The 20,792-nt window shown below is 41.6% G+C and overlaps 1 protein-coding gene across 9 annotated transcripts in view; it reads left to right on the top strand.

The window, feature by feature from the left end:
* The window catches only part of NFIA (nuclear factor I A), a 469,138-nt gene that overhangs the window by 348,918 nt on the left and 99,428 nt on the right, over nucleotides 1–20,792 (top strand). For all 9 annotated transcript variants that reach the window (XM_075131796.1, XM_075131795.1, XM_075131792.1 and 6 more), the window contains exon 4: nucleotides 9,045–9,119. In XM_075131796.1, coding sequence (XP_074987897.1) covers nucleotides 9,045–9,119 — 75 coding nt within the window. The remainder of the gene's footprint in view (nucleotides 1–9,044; nucleotides 9,120–20,792) is intronic.

Genomic DNA, 20,792 nt, shown 5'->3' with positions numbered 1-20,792 from the left:
CACTTGATGCATATATGTTCTATCCTTCCTTTTATTTGTTTGCTTTTGCTGCGAGAAAGAACATGACTGAGGATCAAGCCTAAGTTCTACCACACCTATCCTGACACCACAATACAGTTAGATAAAAGTTAATCCACTGAGCAGTCTGGTGAGGAGAGTTCTCAATTATTTTGTCTTTCAAGGTGTCAGTGGTTGGTGATACAGACTCATAAACTCACAGACTTTAAGGCCATAAGGCACCATTGTGATAATCTAGTCTGTACATAGTAGGCCACAGAAACTCACCCACCCACTCCTTTAATAGACCTCTAAACTCTGGCTGAGTTACTGAAGTCCTCAAATCATGATTTAAAGACTTCATATAACAGAGAATCCATCATTTACTCAAGTTTAAACCTGCAAGTGACCTATGCCCCACACTGCAGAGGAAGGTGAAAAACCTCGAGTCTCTGCCAATCTGACTTGGGGGGAAATTCCTTCCCAACCTCATGTATGGTGATCAGCTGGACCCTGAGCATCTCAACCCACCAGCCAGACATGTAGGGAAGAATTCTCTGTAGTAACTCAGAGACCTCCCTGTCTATAGTCCCATCTCTGGCCGTTGGGGATATTTACTACTAGCAATCCCAGATGGGCCACATGCCATTGCAGGCAATCTCATCAAACCATCCCCTCCAGAAAATTATCAAGCTCACTCTTGAAACCAGTTAGGTTTTTTCACCTGACTACTCTCCTTGGAAGGCCTGTTCCAAAACTTCACTCTTCTGATGGTTAGAAACCTTCCTCTAATTTTGAACCTGAACTTGCTGATGGCTACTTTGTAGTTTGTTCTTGTGTCAACATTGGCACTTAAATAACTACTTTCCCTCCCTGGTCATTATCCCTTGGATGTATTTATAGAGAGCAATCTTATCTCCCTTCAGCCTTCGTTTGGTTAGGCTAAAGAAGCCAAGCTTCTTGAGTGCCTTCTGATCATCTTAGTAGCCTTTCTCTGCACCTATTCCAGTTTGAAGTCATCTTTCTTAAACATGAGAGACCAGAATTATACACAGAATTCCAGATGAGGGCTCACCAGTGCCTTTTATAATGGTAATAACACTTCCCTATCTCTACTGGAAATAACTCACCTGATAAATCCTAGGAGTGCATTAGTTTTTTTCACAGCCACATCACATTGATGGCTCATAATCACCCTGTGATCAACCAAGACACCCAGGTCTTTCTCCTCCTGTCACTTCCATCTGATACGTCCTCAGCATATAGGAAAAAAATTCATTGTTAGTCCCTAAATTTATGACCTTGCACTTTGCACTATTAAATTTCATCCCATTTCTTTTAGTCCAGTTTTCAAGTTGTCCAGATCTTTTATGATATTCGGGTCCTCCTCAGTGTTGGCAATAACTCCCAACTTTGAGTCACTCCAAAATTTTATTAGTATATTCCCACCTTTTGTGCCAAGGTCATTAAAGAAAATGATAAACAAGACTGGTCCCAAGACCGATCCCTGAGGAATTCCACTAGTAAACTCTTTCCATCCTGACTGTTCACCTTTCAGTATGATCCGTTGTAGTGTCCTCTTTAATTAGTTCTTTATCCACCTTTCAGTTCTCACATTAATCCCCATCTTCTCCAATTTAACTAATAATTTTCCATGTGGAACTGTATCAAATGCCTTATCCAGGTAGATTAGATCTATTGCATAAAAAAAATCAATTATCTGCTCAAAGAAAGAGATCGGGTTATTCTGGCACAATCTCCCTTTTGTATTGTGTTGTATTTTATCCCAGTTTACTGTTTACCTCTATGTCGGGGTGGCCAAACTTTCTGAGCCACAGGCGCATACGACAATTCTTAGAAGTTGGAGAGCTGGGTATGCCTGCCAGGGCTTGTGGCTTCAGCCCCACTCCTGATGAAACCCCCGAGCCCTGGCAGGGGCCTCCTGCGGGGCCAAAGCCGCTAGCCCCACCACCCTGCTACAGGGCAGATTCCCTGAGCTCCCCCGCTCCCCAGTCTGGTAGGTAGAGAATGGGGGGCTGGGCACTCCGTGAGCCGCACTTTAACTGTAAAAGAGTTGCATGCAGCTCGGACATCCCTGCTCTATGTCCTTAACTACTTTCGCTTTCAAAATTTGTTCCAAGACCTTGCATACAATGGAGGTCAAACTAATGAGCCTGTAATTTCCTGGATCACTTATTTTCCCTTTCTTAAAAATAAGTGCTATATCAACAATTCTCCAGCCATAGGGCACGACCCTCGAGTTTACTGATTCATTAAAAATCCTTGCTATTGGGTTTGCAATTTCATGTGCCAGTTCCTTTAATATTCTTGGATGGAGATTATCTAGGCCCTCTGACTTGGTCCCGTTAAACTGTTTTGAGTTTGACTTCCACCTCAGATACTGTAATTTCTACTTCCATATCCTCATTTCCATTAGCCACCCTAACACTACCCCTAAGCTCCTTATTACCCTTTTTAAAAATGGAGGCAAAGTATGCATGTAGGTGTTGGGCCATGCCTCGATTACTTTTAATCTCCACCCCATATTCAGTGCTTAGTGGTCCCACTTTTTCTTTCCTTTTTTTTTTTTTTTTTTTAATTATATGGCTATAGAATCTTTTGCTACTGGTTTTAATTACCTTTGCGAGGCTTAATTCTGCTTGGCTTTTGTCAGTTCTCATTTTTTCCCTACCCTTCTGATCTCCAAGGCATAGCCAATCCATCACAACTTCCATATCTTGTAGGCTTTCTGCTTTCTCTTAATAACCTAGATGCTTGGACATCCAGTTTGGTCTGCAATCCTTCCCTGCGAATTTTTCCCCTTCCTTGGGATGCAGGCTTCAGATGCTTTCTGCAACTTTGATTTAAAGTAATTCCAAGCCTCCTCCACATTCAGATCCTTGAGTTCTTCAGTCCAGTCCACTTCCCTAACTAATTCCCTTAATTTTTTAAAATATGCCCTTTTTAAATCAAGGATCCTAGTTGCAGATCTATTTTTGTTTATCCTTCCATTTAGTTTATACTGAATTCGCTCATGATCGCTTGAATCAAGGTTGTCCTCTACAACTACTTCTTCTATGAGGTCCTCATTACTCGCCAATAGTAAATCTAAAATTGCGTCATTTCATGTTGGTTCGGTGATTATTTAGTGAAGAAATCTGTCAGCTATCACATCCAGGAATATCTGGGCCCAACTATTATAAGTAGCACTTGTCCTCCAATCTGTATATGGGAAATTAAAGTCTCTCATAATCACAACATTCCCAGTAGTATTCAGTTCACTAGAATATTAAAGATATATCTATCCATATCCATATCAGATCCTGGGGGGTCTGTAGCATAACCCAGGGACAATCCCAGTGTAACCAGTGCTAGCTTTCTTCCCCCAAAGTGATTTTGACCCATACAGATTCTGTTTTATCCATTCCATCACTTCTAATTTCTTTACAGTCTCCTACCTCATCATTAATATACATGCTCCTGTACCACCTTTACCTTTATTTCTGTCTTTCCTGAACAGCACAAACTCTTCAGTGCCTGTACTCCAGGCATGACTACTGTTCCACCATGTTTCCGTTATCCCTCTGATACCTGGTTTCACTTCCTGCACCAGTAGTTCCAGTTCCTCCATTTTGTAACCTGGGCTCCTTGCACTGGTGTACAGATGTGTATATTCTAAGCAATATTAATTAGTTACTCAACACTTTGTGAAACAGAGGGTTATCTAGGTGGAGGATAGAACCAAGAGGAATCAAATTGCACTTTGAGTGGAGAGGGATTTCCTTTTTAGTCAGGCATTTGGTTAAGATAATAGGCTTGAAGCCCTAATTGATTATTACTATTTTAAGGTTTTAAGATGGTTATGTACAGTAAGATGCTTGACATGAATAGGGCTTTATAAATTGTTTCAGTCCTAGTATAGGAACTTGTTTCGTAATTTCAAAATACTGAGCGTGAATCAAAGTTTCCCAGAAAGCTGTTTCTTCAAATTAATACTATAATACGTCGTCAAACTGTCCAGTGCAAGTGAAAGAACTGAATTTGGACTTTTTCATCTTCAGTGGATTAACTCTTTCACGGTATATTATTGTTCAAATTACAGAGAACATGCTTTGTTTGCAAAGCACCACATACACTTATGGCACTATATAATCATTTAATAAATAATAAGAATAATAATTAATAATATAAGGGAAACTTTTTAAACAGCAGTAACACTTTGAACATTAGTACAATGAAAACATTTTTTGGTATGTGGTTAAGGAACAGTGACCTGATGAGCTTACTATATTTCCAGATAAAAGTAAATGCTTCAGTTGTGATTTTCTCAAACTACAATGCAAGTGCTTGATCTGTAATCTTCCTACATCTGAGACTCCCTTCCTGGGCATTAATTAGGAATACAAAGGTGACTCTCCATGTACACTAAATATTGGGAGGCAATGTATTTGGCTTTTGTACACACAAAGCCTCCATTGACTCAATCTTTATATGAATTCACTTAATAACACAGAGCAAATGGAATGAGACCTTGAGGCTTAATTCTGATCTCACATTCACCAATGTAAAACTGGAAAACTATGTTAAGGTCAGTGGAAATGGACTTGCACATAACTGGTATGTCACGGGGTTCACTCATCGCTAGCAGCACCTCCTGCTGGCCGTCCTGGGAATTAGCTCCGCCAGGCTTATGCTCGCCCTCTGGTGATGTCTTGCCTCATCCTGTCTCGCCGTGTGGCCCCACTCACTCTCAGATCTGCCATTTCCTCTTCATGGCTTGGCCCTCTGGCCAGGTCACTAAGGTCCTCCCCTTCTGGAGAATTCAAAGTCCTTCCAGACCCTCTGAATGGCTGGCATCTCCAATGCCCTTGCCACTCCCCATTGGCTGGTAGGGGAACCCAAGCACGCTCTCTACACCAGGTTCTAGCCCAGGGACCCTATAACAAGTAGCCATGGTCTCTACACAGTCTGACCCCTTGTTGCTGTTTTCCTGGGCTTCTCCCCTCTCTGGGCTGGCCAGGCTCCCAACTCCTTCCACACAGGGCGTAACTGCAGCCTGCTTCCCTGCCTTCATACAGCCTCCTTGATGCTCACAGCTCCAGGGCTTTATACTGGCCCTGCCTGTTCCAGCCCCGCTGAACCTACTTCTAATTAGTGGTGTGCTCCCTGGCTCCTCCTCCAGGTGCACCTGGTGGAGTTAATTGGCCTGCCTGGCCACCTTAATCCCTTTCAACCCTCTGTGGGGTGGACGCCCCATCACATGATGGAAGATCAGAATTTGGTTCCTTAAACGTAGACTTGTTTTCGCTCCTACATTATTGGGGTAATGTTTGAACCCAAAATGAAGAAAATGTAATTTATAGGATTACATTTTACATAATTACACTGTCACCATCAAGCTAAAGTGAATTGCTTTTACTGTGGTGGTGGTGTTATGTATGCATATTATTTGTATAATACCAAGAGTGTACTAGGTACTAAGATACTATTTACTGATTCGCAAAAAGAAAAGGACTAACACCTTAGAGACTAACAAATTTATTTGAGCATAAGCTTTTGTGCATCCGATGAAGTGAGCTGTAGCTCACGAAAGCTTATGCTCAAATAAATTGGTTAGTCTCTAAGGTGCCACAAGTACTCCTTTTCTTTTTGCGAATACAGACTAACACGGCTGCTACTCTGAAACCTATTTACTGATTGGTATTATTATATACCTTATTCAGCTAACTTTATTATTTTCTTACTTCCTCCAGAAAAAAATTATCATCCCCATAAATCTGACTTACAGCGAAGTACTGAAACCTAGGGTTTATTCTTTCATGCCCCGATCCAACTCCGATTTAAATCAATGGAAAGACTCCCACTAATTTCAGTGGGAGTTGCTTTGGACATAAAGCCTTGATTCAGGAAAGCACTTAAGCACCTGTTTAAGTTTAAGCACTTGAGTAAGCCCATTCCTATTTGGCGAAGCATTTAATTAAGCATGTGCTTTTCTTAAGCACATGCTTACAGTTAAGCGTATGCTCTAGGGCTTTGCTGCATCAGGGCCTATCTTAGGTGTCCAAGTGCCCTAGTTTATGCATAGAACTTCAGTGAATGAATAGTTTTTGGTAAATTGAATAAGGATTATCTACTCCTCGTTTTAAACACCAGCTTTACTACCCAAATATGATTGAGGTACAAAACTGGAGAGATAACCAGTTCATGAACAGCAATTTCAACTTCCTATCTTAGGGGTATTTAACAAAAGTATAATTTTGCATATATTTCAGAAAAGCGCTGCATTAGAAATAAATCTTGCAGACTTTAGGATGTTTAATCCTCTTTTCAATTAAGGATCTTTTAATGTTAACATCTGCTTTTGGAATTACTTAATAACTTTACCTAATTTTTTTTCTTATTCACAATTAAGTGGAACAGCCAAATTGATACAGTGTCTCTGAAAGACATTTTTCCATTTTGCCATTTTTTAGCAGGCACAAAAAAATTACATTTTTACAGCTTTTCTTGTTAATTATACTATGTCCTGGCCATTCCTTTGTCATTTGTTTGGTGAGCTCCCTTCATTTTTTCCTCTTTTTTGTTGCACTTATCATCACAATTTTAGAAACCTAAGCCCTAGTTCTGCAATCGGAATCATGTAGGCAGAACTTTAGGCCTGCACGGAGTCCACTAAACTCAATGGGGCACTACGTATCTATGCATGCATGGATCAGATTGCAGGATCAGGGCCTATGCAAGAGAACAGCTCATATGAGTCAGGATTTGAATGGTGTGAGTAAGGGCCCCGATTTCCTAATCATGTATGAATGTATAATTCAATTAAAAAATCTCAACCAATAAATATTTATTTTCACCAATTAAGACTGAAAATCTTGTCAGGCTTTGCACTATTGTTCAATCGCACCTACAGTCCTCTAAACACACACACACACACACACACACTCACGAGTGAACTAACACTTTGAGAATGAGCCCAATGTTTTACCTTCATTGTGAATGTTCTTGCTTTTGTGTATTTTTAAATCACACCCTAACCATTATTGCAATAGGATCTCCTTTGTTACAGCCTGTCAGGCAAACAAAGGTGCCAGTGGACACAACAGGCAGAACCAGTGTAGTCCATTGTTATCAGACCTACCAAGGGCTTGATGGTGCCATGTACTGAGCATTCTGGCCCTTATCCAGCAAAGCACTTAAGCATGTGCTTAACTTTAGGTGTCTGAGTGGTCCCATTGAAGTGAGGACCTAAGAGAATTATTTTTAATTCATAGATCTTTTAATCCAGTAAACAAATCTGCTGCAGTATATGAAAAGTAGACTCTCATATTAAAAATACTCAGGAAATTGCCAATGAACATATTCTATTAGACTAATTACCCACTTTTAAAAAGAAAAATGATTCAATTATGAACTTTATTATTGAAAAATGCAAACTGAGCCAGGCACAATCACATACATTTTCTGAAATCTACTTTTTAGTTGAGAAAATGAAAAAAAACCCACTCAGTTTCTACTTTGGCATTTTATGCACTTAAAATATTCAAAAAGAAAAGGAGGACTTGTGGCACCTTAGAGACTAACCAATTTATTTGAGCTAAGGTGCCACAAGTACTCCTTTTCTTTTTGCGAATACAGCGGCTACTCTGAAACCTGTCCTTAAAATATTCAAAGTTTCTTTCCCTCAAAAATTCAAAAAAATTCATGCTAGTAGATTGAGAGATTTATTTGGGTTACGTTTTAACATGAAGTACATTTGAGTAATTTAGCTGTAAACTATTGGATCGTGACAGATTTGTGAATATATTTGTGTACATATGTAATACAAACACACACATAGAGGGACATATAGACACAAAATTATAATTCCAGTAGTGTATAGTGTACTGTATAAATATAATTATATAATACTGTATCTGAGAGACAGTTAACTATGTAAGGCAGATGGTGCCCCTATAAAACATTCAATAATATGTGTGTGCGTGCATTGGAATCAGTGACTTTAAGTAGGACAACCTTAAAAGGTATGCCACTTATCCTGTGAACAAATACGACTTTACAGTTCTTTTAATAATCCCTTTATCCGGAGATTTCTCCCTTGACCCTGATTTCAAAAGCAAGAGGTCAGCCTGGCCTGCTAGCTCCAGACCTCTAATTGAAGTCCTGATATGTACTGTATGAACTGTAAATCCAGCTATGTACACTTACTTGCACTTGGTTTTGAGTTTGAAAGCTGCTTGCTTTGTAATTGATTATGCCCATGAAATTGAATTAACATTTGGTGATAGACATGTTTTCAGAGAAATAGGAAAATACCATTATGTGAAGTGTAACAACATTTTGATATAAAATGTAGAGTCATGCCTTACACAAATGAAACAGGCAGGGAAACATATACCCTGTCTCAAAGAAATTCCAAGGCTTAAAGTTAATGCTTTTCTTATGCAGAGATTTATTTTTTCTTCTGCAAAGCTTGTTTTAAATGCTAGAATTTTTCTTCTTTATGGGAAAGGCATTCATTTTAAAGGTTTGTTTTTTTAAAAAAAAAAAGCTGCTATTTTAAGATTTCCCTAGTGTAACCTCAGAAAATGAAGAGTACATCTTTAAATCTTGTTTTGTTTGAATGAATGGGTAGATAATCCTGATCAGATGTTTCTTTAGAGAATAATGTTTAAAACGATTATAGAATTTAGCTGTCCTGTCTGATTCCTAGGTACAGTATTTTAATTTCAGTTGTTAAGTCGTTAGGGGTCATTTAAGGTAACCATATATTAACCATCTTTTGTTTCAGATTTCCTGTTGAGATGCTTTAACATCTAGAAAACTCCCTGCTGATGTGTCATGTTAGCTTTCTTAACCTCCAGATACAAACCATAAAATAGCCTACATAGCTGTATGACTAGTTACCCACCTCCATAAATAATAATTTGTGCTAAGTGGGAAATTAGGTGTCACAGTTTAAATCTAAATGAAACTAAAGTATTTGAGAATACTGTCATTAAATGCTTAACGCTCATCAAAATTCTTTCATTCTATTTGTTCTGTAGGACATTTGGGCTTCCAGGACAGTTTTGTCACATCAGGTGTTTTCAGTGTGACTGAGCTGGTCAGAGTCTCACAGAGTAAGTATCCTTTTGTTGTTGTTTCCTGTGTTTCTTATAACTATCATTTCCTCCTGTTCCCCCCACCCCAGAAACTGACTGTCCCCTCTTCTACCTCCACTCCACACATGACTAATTGTGTTCCACATTTTAAATTAAGTGGGAAAGTTAAAATAATAGAAATATTTTAAAAATAAATGATAAGATCCTGATTCTGCAAACCGATGGATCCTTACACCAGTGTGGCACCCTACTGAAGATATTAAGATTCTGTGTAGGTGCCCAGGTGGATCAGTTTGTAGGTTCAAAGCTTAAGGGATGAATTTTAATCTTTTAAAATGACATCGTCTCTGCCCAAGAGCCAGGAATTACGTATACACCAGTTTCGTATATACATGTATGTGTATGTACAGAAGTGGCTGCTGTTTTAACACCCTTAGGTTGGTGAACTTGCTAATAATGTGGACAGCTATACCGGTGTTAGCCCTAAGAGGCTCACTTACTCAAATGCATACAGCTTTAACTTTGTGAGGCCTGCATTCTACCTTCATTGTATGGAATTCTGCCTTTTTAAAGGATTTGTTTTTTGACCTTTAAAGAATGCTAATGCCCACAGCATGAGTGACACACCGCAGCATGATCATTACCAGCTTGTCAATACTCACTAACAACAGTGAATTAAGAGTACCTGTCACCACCCCATTCCATTGATCAAAGGTACATTGATTGTATTTTTCTATGACATAACCCAGACAGTCCAAGGAGAGAGCATGGACAGCCTCTCTTGAAGCTGTGCCTCTGTTTTGATTACAGCTAGACCAGCCCCTCGGTGCTAGGGTGCTGTGGATTTTTGTAGCTAGGACGAACTATGTTGCAGCATTACAGTAGCACCAGTTAGCACTGCAGTAGTTAACAATTGGACTGTGTTTACAATATAAACCTTGCAGCTTATCTGCTTTAATATGCTCAGAGATAAAACACGGCATGCAGGTTCTCAGCATGGAAGTTTAAAAGCTTGTTTATATGCCCTGCAAGTCCAACTTTTGGCCTTTCCGGGGCCCTGCCTGGCAGGGACAGCCTTAGGAGAGAACCCACGTTTTTGAGTCAAAACCATGGGGTTTCTGTAGGAAAGGTCATCCTGTTTTTCTACTTTATCTCCCCCCCGCACACACACACACACATCAGAGCACTCTAGTCAGAGCACTGAATTGGCTTCCTATTGAAAAACTAGAAGTGGGGGTTGGGGAGGAGATGTGTAGGCATCAGAGAGGTATGCATGGGAGACTGAGAAAGAAAAGAGTACCCTGACCTTAGCCAAGCAATTCTCCTCGCTCTCCTTCTCAGATAACCTGTGGAAAAGCTGTTTCAAGGACATGTGAAGCCAGAGGGAGTTCTAGGTGCACAGTATGTTTGAAAACCAGGCCGCTGTATTTAGGTGCCCAAATATGGACTTGGGAGCCTAATGTTTGGCACCAATTTTTGAAAATCCTGGCTTCATTATTTTATTATAGTGCACTAAATTGATGTTTAACATAAACAGTGTTGGGAATAGCTAAGTTATCTCCTCCTGTATGTGAATAGCTCCATTTTATGATGTTTTAATTTGGTGTAAAGGGGAAAGGCTCTTGAAGTCCTAAGGGAATCCACCCTTTCTCCCTCTAAAACATCCCACATTAACATAATCTTATCTTCACTGGAGGAGCACTAGTCATCATAGCTGTCTCTGGTTTCTGTCAACCCCAGTTCATGTGTTTGCAAGATGCAGTTGCTAGAAAGTAACTAGGTTCACCACTCCTGACTTCTGATCTCCATAGCAGAGAGTTTGGGACTGAGTTTAGGAGCCAGCATATTTCATGCTTATTAATCTTCCATTACATTTTATCATAACAACAATAACAACAAGAAATCTTTTACCAAAGATCCCAGTGTCTAACAAATTTTACAAACATATTATGAATTGTATTTATGAGGCTCACCCTCCCTGTCGCTGGAATGTACACAGCACCCTTTAAAAATTGCTTGGAAACATACAGGAGGGTAGAGTAGAAAATATAGCATTGCATCCATTGGAATTACCAAGGAAATTTTGGGAGGTAAAATAAAATTATCCAATTGTTATGTATCCAGGACACAAGGGCTTGCACTCCTTGCTCATGCAAAAAGTGACATAGTCTCTTTAAGGACCCTATTGTAAGCGGGGGAATAGTCCCACTATTGTGGGGAACTTTCCTGGCTTCTGCACTACCCTGGTGAAGTGGGCTAGCGAAAGGATCTGAGTCCTCGCTCCCATTTCCTTTACCCAGTGGTCTCCCTGCCCTTGAGGACTCCCCTTCCACTCTCCTGTCTGGCAGCGTCCTCGTAATCCCAACAAGGCTGGGCCCAGGATTCCTGAGGGGCTCTACCCCCAACCTTGCTGTGGTCATCTAGGACAGGGGCTAGGGTGTCCCCGCTCTGGGGTACTCTCTCTGCACTGGGTACTTCTCTGACCCACTGACCATTACATACAATTTAAAGCAAATGCAAGTTATTTAATCAACAATTAATTTTAAAAAGAATAAGGGAAAATGGGAAAGGTTAAAGGAAACACATCACCCCGCTCTGTGGCAGGGAACATCACAAACAGTGTCTCTGGAATGTCAGGGCAGTTCAGTCTGTTCCTTGTAAGTCCCAGGCCTCCTTCTCAGGCCCTGGCTGTGCTGCAGGGATGGACACTTCTTCCCAGTGTCACCCCCACCCTGTCGGGGTTACGATCCAAGCCTGGCTTGCAGAGCCTCTTGGCTGAGGCATCTCCCTGTGCTGGGCCCACTGCCCAGGGTCCCCCTCGCTCTTCCCAGCTGCTCATTGCACCCAGCTCTGGACTGCTCCAGCCCCACCACTCTGTCTTAGCACTGCTACTCCTGCTGCTGCTCTGCCTCCAGCTCCCTGGGCTGCTTCGCTGGCTCTGGTTGCTACAGCTCTGCTCCCAGGACAGGTCTGCTCTGCAGCCTGCTTCTGTGACTCTGCTCCCAGCACTGACCTGCTTCATGGGCTGCTTTGCTGGCCCCTCTGGCTCTGGTTGCTGCAGCTTTCTTCCCAGGGCAAGTCTGCTCTCTGGGCTGTGCCTCTGGCTTTGGGGCTGCAGCTCTGCTCCCAGGACAGGGTCTGCTCTCTCTGGATATGGCCCAGCTCTGCTCCCCAGCTCAGCTTGGGCCCCTGGTTTCTCCTTAGCTCAGCCCCATTCTGTCTGACCCAGGCAAGTCCAGCCCACATGGAGGACGGAGGACAGGACCTCCCTGGCCTCCTGACTCCCTGATTAGCCTGCCTGCCCTGTCATTCAGGCTGACCTGGAGCATTGGCCTCTCCCCATTGTTCCTGGGGGCTGTCAGTCTCAGGGTCCTGATTCCCCATCGACCCTTCCCCCTTTTTAGTACTGGGAGCTAGCAACTAAAACACCCCCACTGAATGTTAGTAAGGGGGCAACAGTCCCCTTACACTATGCAGCCAGGACCTCAGTTTTATATCCTGTCTTCACAATAGCACCTCCGCGAAAACACAGTGCCCCAGCACTTACTAGGATATCCCTTCGGTACTGACTGAGAAGAAAGAATACTAACTGCGGGCTTAGCAACACTACTTCTGGTGGCACCTTGGATTTTCTATGGAGGTGCCCCATACACATACTGACCGGGCCTGACCCTGTTTCATTTATGAGATCTGACAAGCCCACATAGTAGGATATGTCTAGTGTGGATTCTACCCACAAAATCCCATTGATGTCAGTGGGTAGTGAATTTGTCAGTGGGTAGTGAATTTGCATGTCAACATTCAGGGAATGATTTAGCATAAAGGATCCATGATTAACTGCTATGAGTTGTGCCTAAACTGACATGTAAGGTTGCCTGATAGATTGCGCTATTCAGAATAAACCTTGCTGGGCTATTTAAATATACTTGTGGCTTTACTCCAGACTAGTCCACAGATTGCTTTGGCACTGGAGAGCTCAACCCCTGCAGAGCACTAATCCAGATTCACCAGGATTTTTTTATTAGAACTTGGCAGCTTGAATTATCAAGATACACTCAATCCAGTCTATATATTTATTTCTCTAAAAAGCCACTGCAACTTTAAAAGCCACCCTGCTTGAGGAAGCTCGTCCGCTGTGGTGAGGCCCTTCTTTGATTTCCTGAGCATGCTCTATGACAGCTTCACTTAAGGTCATATTCCATATATGATCTTGAGGCTGCAGAGAGATCCAGGAGCATGTTCTTGGAAGAAAGTTGCGTGATTCTCAGCCGAATCCCTGTTGTGACGAATGCTGTTTTGGGGATGAATGATGCAGAGCAGCAGTACTGCTCACATTTTGTATACAGCTCTAAATCGAAACAATGCTTGTTTTAAAAACATTTCAATAATATTAATTTTCTAAATGTGTTTAAATGTGTGTGAATTTTCAAGGGCCGACTGCTACTCTGTCACTGACCCTCTTGCTGTGCAGTATGTATGCTACAGGAATGCTCATGCTGAGACAGAAAGACCAAATTTTGCTTTTTGTTACATCAGCATAATTGCACTGAAGTCAATGGGGTTATTCTAGATTTACACCTACGTAAGAAGAAGCAGATTTTGGCTTCTGATGCAACTGTAGCTCTAAATGGCCTTGTTTCTTTTACACCTTTTGACATTATTGTTTTCATGATTTTTTTTCAATTTGATAATAGAAACACATGCTTTCCCTGAGTTTTAAGTAGTTGTCTGTTGTTAGCTTCTGTCATCTAAAATTAACATGAGGCACATAGTGTTTCCAGCATTTCCTCATTAGGTATTGTTGGGTAATAATAATGTGCCATATTTATTAAACAAGGTTGTCAGATGTCAGTGTGACAGAGAGGCTCAAATAAAGTGCTGTTATATCAGCCATACAAGTCTGGGTGGGGAGGTGAAAAAGCTAAGCAAAAAGTCAGCTTCCTGGAAACAAATGTTTGGAATTAACATTGTACCTTTTTCTAATCCGGGGGTTCTCAAACTGGGGGTCATGATCCCTCAGGGAGTCACGAGGTTATTACATGGGGGTCGCGAGCTGTCAGCCTCCACCCCCAAACTCCATGTTGCCTCCATTTATAATCGTGTTAAATATAAAAAAGTGGTTTTTCATTTATAAGGGGAGTCACACTCAGAGGTTTGCTGTGTGAAAGGGGTCACCAGTACAAAGTTTGAGCACCACTGATCTAATCTAATCTCTCATTTCTATAGGTCTCAGTCATGATAATATTTATTTAGGTTTATCTGAGCCACTGAACAAGAATTATAGACCCTCTTGGTGGCAGGCACACCTGTAGCTTTCTTCTGTTCCACGGCAATGGGCTTTACCACTGAATCACTAGCCTGCTGCTCAGTCTTCCAGAGGCTGGGTAAATAGGAAAAACAAACCAGGAGAAAGTAAGCAGGGGTGCTTGGGTATAGGAGGTGAGATTGGGAGAGACTGGCAGGCTGGGAGCTTAGAGGCATGAAAAAGGCTACTACAAAGGTGTTGCCAATTTTAAGAAACTGAACATGGAATCCCCATCATTGGAGGTTTTTCAGAACAGGTTAGACGAACACCTGTCAGGGATGATCTAGCCTCAGTGCAGGGGGCTGGACTAGACGACCTCTCGAGGTCCCTTCCAGCCCTACATTTCTGTGACTCTGTGTATGCTAAAACTAGGTGCGAGGTCTTTCTCCACTCATAATCCAATGTGAGTAGGCCAGATCAGATCCCCATTATTCCTTTATTGTGGTTGGGGAAAATCAGCATTGACCCTCATACCCCAGATCTGCTGGGACTCCTCCATAGAGAAGTTCATCCATGATTGGGAAGGATTGGGCTGAGGGTTAAACGCAGGAATGTCAGAACAGATACAAGTTATTCTTCCTCAAGCCTGAGGCTACATTTTGACCATCCCTTGGTCAGCGCTGGGGAAACTCCCCTTTAAGAATGCCCTAGGGACATGATGAAGGGAAGCCAGGCAAGCGTGGCTCCAGTGCACCTCTGTTGACTCCTGTGTTGATGGTGAGAGACACAGGGGGCCCTAAGCTCCTGTAGATCCCAGGCAATGCACAGGATTTATTGATGGAACAGCCAGCTGTTGCACAAGCGAAACAAACCCCTCACCTCAAATCATCCTTTATGAGGAGGTCCTCAGAGGTGTGTAGGTGTCTACCTTCCATTGAAATCAATAGGAGCTAGGCTCCTAAATACCTTCGAGGATTTGGACCTAAATTCTGTCCCCTTCCTCATGTGTGCAGAGGTCCCCAAGGCAGTAGACTGTGCCTGCTGTGAAAGGGTGGCAAGATATGGGAGGCAGTGCAGAATTTGTTCACCCCATTTGGCACAAAAGTCCTGCTCCATGGGATTTCCCTGTTCAGCAGGACCCTGGAAGTGCGAATGGGAGACATTGACAGGCTGGGAGCTTGGGGCCAGGGAAAGGGCATGGAGAGGAGTCTAATGCAGCCATTAGATTTGAGTAACCTGCATATGCTCCTGATCTGGATTCCTTCCTGTGTTGATATCCCCCACAGACAGCTGAAATATACAGGCTGGGCTGTGAAGGAAGGATTTGGGGCTTAATGAGCAGTCCCTAAAAGCAGATCAAATTTACGCATGTTTTGCACTGCATTGTTGGGTGAAATTATATAATTCCTGGTGCTGATGTACGAAGCACCCTGCCTGCTCACTGGATTGAGAATGCCACACTTAAAGTTGTAAAATGCTAGTTCAGGTTTTCATGGAGTTAGTGGGATGATTTTTAATCCTTTTAATATGCCAGTTAAACCACACACACACACACACATATACACACACATTTCTGTGTTAGACACTTAGATCCCATGAAAGGATTAAGTAAATTCCACAGGCTGTGAATGATTTTATGGTCATGGAATTTGAAAAGGCAGGGATCCTGGACTAATGCAGTTTAAAAGTGGATACTTAGGGTTTGAGACTTTCAAGCAGTCATTCTTTGTGATTTGGGGTTGCTGTAGCAGTGCTAAAGTGAAACCAGCTGCAGAATTCTCCTTACTCTTGCCGCGTAGATGGGTGCTGCTGTGGCATAGAATTTCGGGGGCTCTAGCAATAGGAAACTGGAACAGAATGTAAGAGGTCTCAGAATGTAAGAGATTGGCATGAAGTGGCACCCTAGTGTTTGAAATGTGCAATAATTCTGTAACTATATGAAATAATCATTGCTGTTTAAGGCAATAAAAGGAAAATAATCTCTTGTGTGTAGTGTTTGTGTATGTGTCTCCTCACGCTCACCCAAGAGGCTGAATAAAACTGTAACATTCCAGCTCAGATGATTAGAAGTACTGAAGCAGAATCATCTCGGTTGAAAGATACAAAACTGACACTGTAGTTACTGTGGGAGGAATGTGAAGGAGAAATTAAATTAGTTGCCACTACTCTGAGCGGGCAGGGGGCGGGGCAGGGAAGAGACGGGTATAACCCAAGGAATATAGCTTTCCAGTGTACTTTTATCAAGCAGTTCTTATCCACTCAGAATAAGAGGTATAATGTAAACAAATTATAGGTAAAGTCCTGTTGCACCCATCAATTCCTCTGGAGGTAGAGGGCCAACCCGCAGTGTAATTCCCCCAAAGGTAGAGTGGGTATCAATAGCTGTAGTCCAGAGCCCACCAGAGGGGTCTACTTTCTCTGTATGACACAGAGCTTCTTTGTGATGGCAAGGCCTTCAGATCCATAACCATCAGGATCTGCTGGAGATTGCCCTACACTCAGCCGCCTTGCAAAAACAAGGGTTGGTGCTGCTGCAGCTCGGAAACTGCAGCGTGGATCCACTGCTTTTTTGCAGTCTGTAGGAGAGTGGGAAGGATCCACAGAACTCCCTAGTGCAGAGCACACTTACGAAAGCTTTGATATAGCCTGTATGTTTTCTGCTATACTAAGCAATACTGTAGCTGAGATAGTTAGAAGTCAGCAGCATGAAAAACAACATTTAAAATATAACTCTGTATTCCTTAGCCAAGCATTGCTATCCCAAACATAGCATTTGGGATTGGGTATAAGAGGGAGAGAAAAAAAGAGTATAATAAAAAATAGACTGCAGGCATAGAATGAACAGTTGCCGTGACCTTGCTTTTTGTATGCCATTACACAATTCAATGGCAGTCCACTCAAACCTTGCTCTCGATCAATATCCTATTAAAGCAGCACAAAAAGTCTCCATAAACTTAGTGGTTAGCTATGTTTATAAATGGAACTCAGCATAATTAGATGGTCAATAGCAAGCTGTACTAGTAATTTTAAAATGAACATCACACATTTCATATCAGTGGTATTCGGCAAACCTCTTTGAACCTAACAGTACAGTACATAGGAGACAAAGGCCATGCAACAAATTCGAGCTACCCTTTACTCGCTGAGTCAGAAAGATAGTGTGTTTTCCTCTGGTTGTTAAGCCACAGTATATGAAGAAGTGTATTAGTTAAACGTCATGTTTCTTCCTGGGGTATAATACGTTTAGCCTTATGTACATTGTCACTTTGCTGCAGTGTTAGACATGTCTTGATCCTAGTTTTACCCAAATATCTTTGTAAAAATAAATAAATAAAAAATGAAAAAAGAGAAATTAAATATATCTTAACAACTAAAAGACAGTGCCATTTTAAAAGGAAGACGACTGCCAGCTTGGCTGGTTTTATTTAGTGGGTTTCCTGTACTTTAATTCAGTAAATTTCCAAAATAAATATTCAAATTGAATTAAGTCAGAGGGTTTTTTGCTAATTTTTCTGTTATTTTTCTTGACATTTCGGGTGACTATTTGAGCTAATAAACTGGCAGCAAGGGGAATAGATTGGCAGCAGTGGGAGTTTTCCTCAGAGCTGCGCTTTATCCAGAGCAGAGCTACCATGCAGGTGGTCAAAGAGAAGCAGCTCCCCGCTTGCCTCCCCAGTTTAACATGGAATGATCGGCCTACAGTGAGGGTTGTTCCAGTCTTTCAGGCAAACTCATTCTAACCCTCATTCTGATCCTTCAGAGTGATTGAAATGTATCCTGCGTGCGTAGGAGTTTTGTGATGGAGACCACCCTGTCAGCTGAAATTAGCTGAGGCTGCATCAGTTAGTTCACTTACAGGCTCCGCACACATCAGTCAAACGAAGTTTTAAATGAAAGGCCAGATTTCTATCCAATAAACCATTTTACTCCTCCCTCACTGGGGTCAGAGCTCTGTGTCAAATGACATCTTGATGCAGGCATGTGGGTGGGGTGTGTATTGTGTGGAAGCTCAGTTGAAATTTTCAACCTATATCTCCTGCTTGGGACGTGTTCTTGAGCTATTTTGGTGTCATTTTTCTGAGGAGCATCTCTTAGGTGGGGAAAGCAGCATATTTTCAGTGTGGCTGGTATAATCTTAACTTTCAATTTATGTATACTTTGGTGTAATAAAGGGCTGGCTTTGTATTATAGAACAGAATGATCTCCACACTTATGCTGACAGTGCCAAAGCATGTTCTTATTTTGGGACGTTGGGCTGAGGTACAGGTGGGGAGAGTGATCACATGTTGGATGATCATATGCTAAAATGAAGAAGCTCAATTTAGACAGAGTTTTGCCACAATTTAGAGCTCTTTAATCCTGTTTTCTCTCTGGTGCTGGAGTGTTGATAGGGAATCCTACAAACAGACAGAAGTGGGATTCTGTCTTTCCATCAGTATTCAGGGCTAATAGAAGAGGGATAGTGTATTCAGGCAGTGAGAGGGGCCATTTGGAGCAAGGAAGGGTTTGCATGGCTAGGCTAGATTAAGTTTATGCACCTTTGCAACATGTTGTGTTGCAAAATAGAAAAGTAAATAGAAGGTCCAAATAAAACACAACAGAGTTCCCTCAGCCAAAGTCCAGTGTAAAGTGTTATGAAGTGTGACTCGATTCAGCTAAGTCTATAACAAGGATATAAAGCATGAATCACTTCAACCAAATTCCAGAGAGGAAGAGACGGATCCCCCCTACCCAGAGAAAGAGAGTTAACCCCTTCTCCGCCAGCCTCTGGATGGGGTCTGTACACTGAAATTTTCCTCACTTTGTCTACAGTAAAATGTTGTTTGAAGAGCAAACTAACTGGGAAAAGAAAACATAGATACCCTTTATTGAAAGATAACTTCCTACTACACAGAGTATGATTCCAGAACAGTTCCCCTTTATGGAAAGTTTACCCTTATAGCATTACTAAGTTTAGTGACCTTGGGTTGTCTCTAGTATGAATGTCATTGTGAGAACTGCCATAGGCCTTTTAAATAAGGCACAGCCATGAACCTTTTAAATGCTTTTAATACTCAACTGCTTTAATAAATGTTCTGTCCTTTGACCATTTTATTGTTTAAGAGGGATGGATCTTGTCTTTTTACCTTTCATCCTGAATCCTCTCAGCTCAGCTCCCCTCAGTACTGCAGAGTGTTCGAGGACCTGGCAGGAAAACCCTATTACTGTTAAATATGGAGGAAGCTAGAGGTTACCTATTTAAATCCTTTCTATCTTGTGGCTAATTTTTATGTTACTAGCTTTACCCCCATCCCACTCCACATCTTTTCAGGCTACGTGCACCATGTTGAGAAGTGGAAGAACTTTTTAGTTTCACATAAGGAAAATTCAAGAATTTGGCCAGTAATGCGCTAGATTTTGGGGGCTGATGAACGGGAGCAGAGTCAGTTTTAGAACACAAAATTTTCCTCCATCTCTATCTGAAATACAACTGCTCAGTAAAACTTACAATAGCGGGGAAATTCATTGCCCCTTGAAAAGAAATGGTGCTTTAATTTAGTGCCTGCCTTTTTATATACCTGTTTGGAAAATATTATTATTAACCACTAAGTTGGGCTTTGTTAGGTCTGGGGTACAGGGGAATTGATCAACAAAGGGGTTTAAAGAGCACAAATCTGCTTGGCAAAGGAATTGCTGAAGACTGTGGAGTAGATGCTGCAGAGAGTACCTGTATGATTGATTTCCATTCACGTCAGACTGACTGCAGTATGGTCATTTTTCTAACCCATAACTGCTCATACTGCAGCGGTCTGCTATCTGCAGGGTGTCTGAATTATAGCAGTCCATGCCCATGTTACCTTTTACACAAATTACTTACACTGGTTTCTTTTTTCCATGCAAATTTGTCGGTTTTACAGCCTCTTCTAGCTGCTGTCAGGAAACTCTAGCAGAAAGCACAATTTAATAAAATGAGTTTTACTATATTTAATTTTTCTTTAAAAAAAACGCCCGCCCTCTCATACAGCCAGTGCACAGGAAACATATTTTAGTTAAAGGAACACAACAAAGGAGTTTGTGTTCTTGCCGTAAATTACTTCCCAAATTAATCCCTTTTAATGATCGTTCCAGATTTTCTTAAGTTTTAATAGCATTGTGTGCTTTCCACCCTACGCTTTTAAAAATCTGTTACTTGCTGTCCATGTCATTCCCAGTCTGTCTCAATGTTGATCTACTTTCTTAAAAGATCTTTGCCCTAGATTGCCAGTTTAATTGTGAGGAGAATGAGGCAGCTGCAAAGCTATATTCTTCATCTGTCAAATCCAGCAGTGCTTCTTCCCTAAAACTTGGGGTGAAATCCTGACTCTATTGAAATCAAAGGCAGAACTCCCAGTGGCTTCATTTGGTCCCGTATTTCACCCTTGGTATGCCAGGTTATTGGTGCAAGGTACCTGAATCATCCAATCTTG

This window comes from Caretta caretta, chromosome 8, assembly GCF_965140235.1.
Source record: "Caretta caretta isolate rCarCar2 chromosome 8, rCarCar1.hap1, whole genome shotgun sequence".
NCBI lineage: Eukaryota > Metazoa > Chordata > Testudines > Cheloniidae > Caretta > Caretta caretta.
This window is presented reverse-complemented; position numbering and strand designations above follow the sequence as displayed.